Raw genomic sequence first — 2,940 nt, forward strand, 5'->3', positions numbered from 1 at the left:
GTTACAGGGCAGCCTGTATGTGTGACTCTGTGAGTGTGTGTGTGTTTCGCAAAGCTTTTCAAGTGTGCTTGAGAGTGGGCCCAACCTAAGATCCAGCAGACTGACTTTCACCATGATCGTCCTGCTCGTCACCAGAAACTTTATCTTTCACTCTGAATCTCAACTTTTGTTTCAAAACACAGCAGATTAAAAAAAAAACATTGTTTGTGTTTCTAGCTACACATGATGAACCAGTGAGTTTAAAGTTCTGCTTCTTCATCCAACCACCTGCACTTTTCAAGGCACACTAGAAATCCTTCCTAACTGAGGTAACGGTCAAAGCTTGTGTCTGTGATTCTCAGTTATCTTGCCTCAGGATAGAGAAGCTGAGGATGAGTCATAACAGCAGTAAAACCTGCTGCTGGCAGACACCCAAAGGAGACAGTAAAATGTGTGCTTGTTGTCACCCTCCTGTTGGGACGAGATTTAAACGTTCATGCGGCAGTGCAGTGGTGGAGGAAGTACACGGGTTCTTTACTTAAGTATAACTACAAATACCACAATTTAGAAATACTTTCTTACAGGTAAAAGTTCAGCATACCAACATTTACTAAATTGATAGTAAAGCAAAATGTACTTAAAGCATCAAATGTCAAATTACTCATTATGCAGAATGGTCTCTTCCTAAAGGTTACATTATTAACCTATAAATATTGAATATTGAAAACAATTATTAGTATTCATGCACTAACTTGTAAACAGTATTTTAATGTTGTTGCTAGTTGAGGTGGAGTTAATTTTAACTGCATGCCTCAACTGTTGCATACTTTTATCTTAATGCATCGTATCAGATGATTTGTTTTCAAAATCCTTATTTGCAGAGTGACAAATTCACAGTACTTAAATTCATTTTCTATAATGTTTCTGTAGAAATAGCATATCCATATGTCCACACATCCATAGCACATTTATATTTCAGCAAAATAACAATAAGAGATTATCTTTCACACATCAAACTCACCAAACATTTACAATTATTTAAAACTGGATCAAATATGAAGCAAAGGCTCAGGGTGAAAATATTCCTTAAAAGCTGAAATTATATATAATATTTAAGAAGTGTGGATTCATGGTGGTCTCCGTTTAAGTTAATACCGTCCAACATTGTAAGAGATCTGAGTCCAGAAAATAAAGTCAACACTCTCTTCTAGCTAAATTTCAGCTATGACGCTAATGCTAGCATTACTCACAGAGCTTGTTGCAACCTTTTATACAGTCTGTGGTTGCTATCTGCAATCGCCTGACCAGCTGCGCCAGAAAAAGAGTCATCAGGGTTTAAATCCTCAAGCTTTGGCCTGTCATTGAATGTCATCCACAACAAAAGCATGAAAAGGGCTCAGCAGGAGTAATGTTAACTAACTCCCTGCTCACTTAGCTAACCACAGCTTTATCAAGGCACTGTCAGAAATAGTTCAACAATCATTACACTCAACTGAAATGTTTATCTAAACATATTTTACCCAATATTTAAAGATGCAAACACCATGATGATGTGTAATTTTTGAGATAAAAAAAATCTTCAGTGGTGAGTATTGTCTGAAAGCAGCTTCCTTACTTGCAACCTGACAAATAAGAACATCTGTTTCATACAAGTGAGAGTAACACATTTTAATGTTTAATAAACAGATGATATTTTCCAATATGTAATACAATCCCAAAGTGAATCGGCCATGAAGAAGACATCCACAAGTAGTTTATGGAAACAAAGAAATAAAGTGAAATACAATGTACAATGCTAGATAGTAGGTCAACTTGTCTTGCTGACCAGTGTCTTAGCTGCTGCAAAGAGTAGCCAGCTAGACATAAATCACAACCAACAAACTAAAGTTACAGCTGCAGCAACAGCCATATACAGTTGCTACAGCTACTGCCATAGCCACACCAATAAATACAGCCAGTCACAGCAATGGCTACAACCACAGCCACAGGAACATAAAAGGCTATATATGGCAAAGTGCACGCGCTATACTATGGCAGTTGGAGCTCAGCTTTCTGCCTTAATTGTACTTTTCAGCACATAAATCTCTGAATTGACTTTTTTAGACTACACATAACAACACCAAAATATTAGAGACTAACTTTCTTTTTAATCACAGTTTTTTAATTATTATTATTAAAGAAAATAAACATTTCTCTCGCTGTACAAAGTTAACTGTTCTTAGCTGCAGAGAAGATCCAATATGACCTTAGTCACATCCGTGCCTTTGAAGGTGATGATGTCCTGCTCACTTGATCAGATGGGTGATTTGCAGCAGTGTGTGATGCCACCAGGATGAAAATCTTTTTAGTATTTCTTGATACTCCTTCACATTAAGGTACTTGTGGTGGTTTGGAATAGTAGGTTGTCTTTTAATCACTAGACTTTTACAGTCTGAGACCTTTTCGTTTAGGGAAGTCAGTGCTAATGTCATCCGTGGAGGTCTCCTCCCTCTTCCTCTTTTTCTGAGACTACTCCTGTTCCACCCTGTCCTCTTCCACAATGGGGAAGTAGCACACTACTGATAGTATCATGTGGCCATCTTCAGTGTAGTCAGACACCCTGAACCAGCCTTTTATCTCCTCCTCTGCAGCACTATAGACTGTACGGCCGTCCCTCCCACTCCATAGGCAGGATGTCGTTCCCCCGGTCTGCTCTCAGAACTGCGATATGAACTTTGTTTGGGTGGACTGGAGACAGCGGGAGGCCAGCGGGAGGCCAGCGGGAGGCCAGCGGGAGGCCAGCGGGAGGCCAGCGGGAGGCCAGCGGGAGGCCTGGACGGAGTGATCTGGACAAAATGAATGTCTTAATTATTAGTGCAGAATTATTAAAGTTACTAAAGTATCTAAAATCACACAATTAAAAGTTAAACATTAACTACAATACCTTTTCTTTTCCTGTTGTGGAAGATTTAGGTCAATTAA

At 39.0% G+C, this 2,940-nt stretch overlaps 1 protein-coding gene across 1 annotated transcript in view; it reads left to right on the forward strand.

The window, feature by feature from the left end:
* LOC123979992 overlaps positions 1-230 on the forward strand; it is an 8,273-nt gene extending 8,043 nt beyond the window's left edge. The window contains exon 9 of the mRNA XM_046064106.1: positions 76-230. Coding sequence (XP_045920062.1) covers positions 76-156 — 81 coding nt within the window. The 3' untranslated portion in view covers positions 157-230. The remainder of the gene's footprint in view (positions 1-75) is intronic.
* Positions 231-2,940: the final 2,710 nt, after the last annotated feature.

The sequence above is a fragment of the Micropterus dolomieu genome, linkage group LG12 (assembly GCF_021292245.1).
Source record: "Micropterus dolomieu isolate WLL.071019.BEF.003 ecotype Adirondacks linkage group LG12, ASM2129224v1, whole genome shotgun sequence".
NCBI classification, from domain to species: Eukaryota; Metazoa; Chordata; class Actinopteri; order Centrarchiformes; family Centrarchidae; genus Micropterus; species Micropterus dolomieu.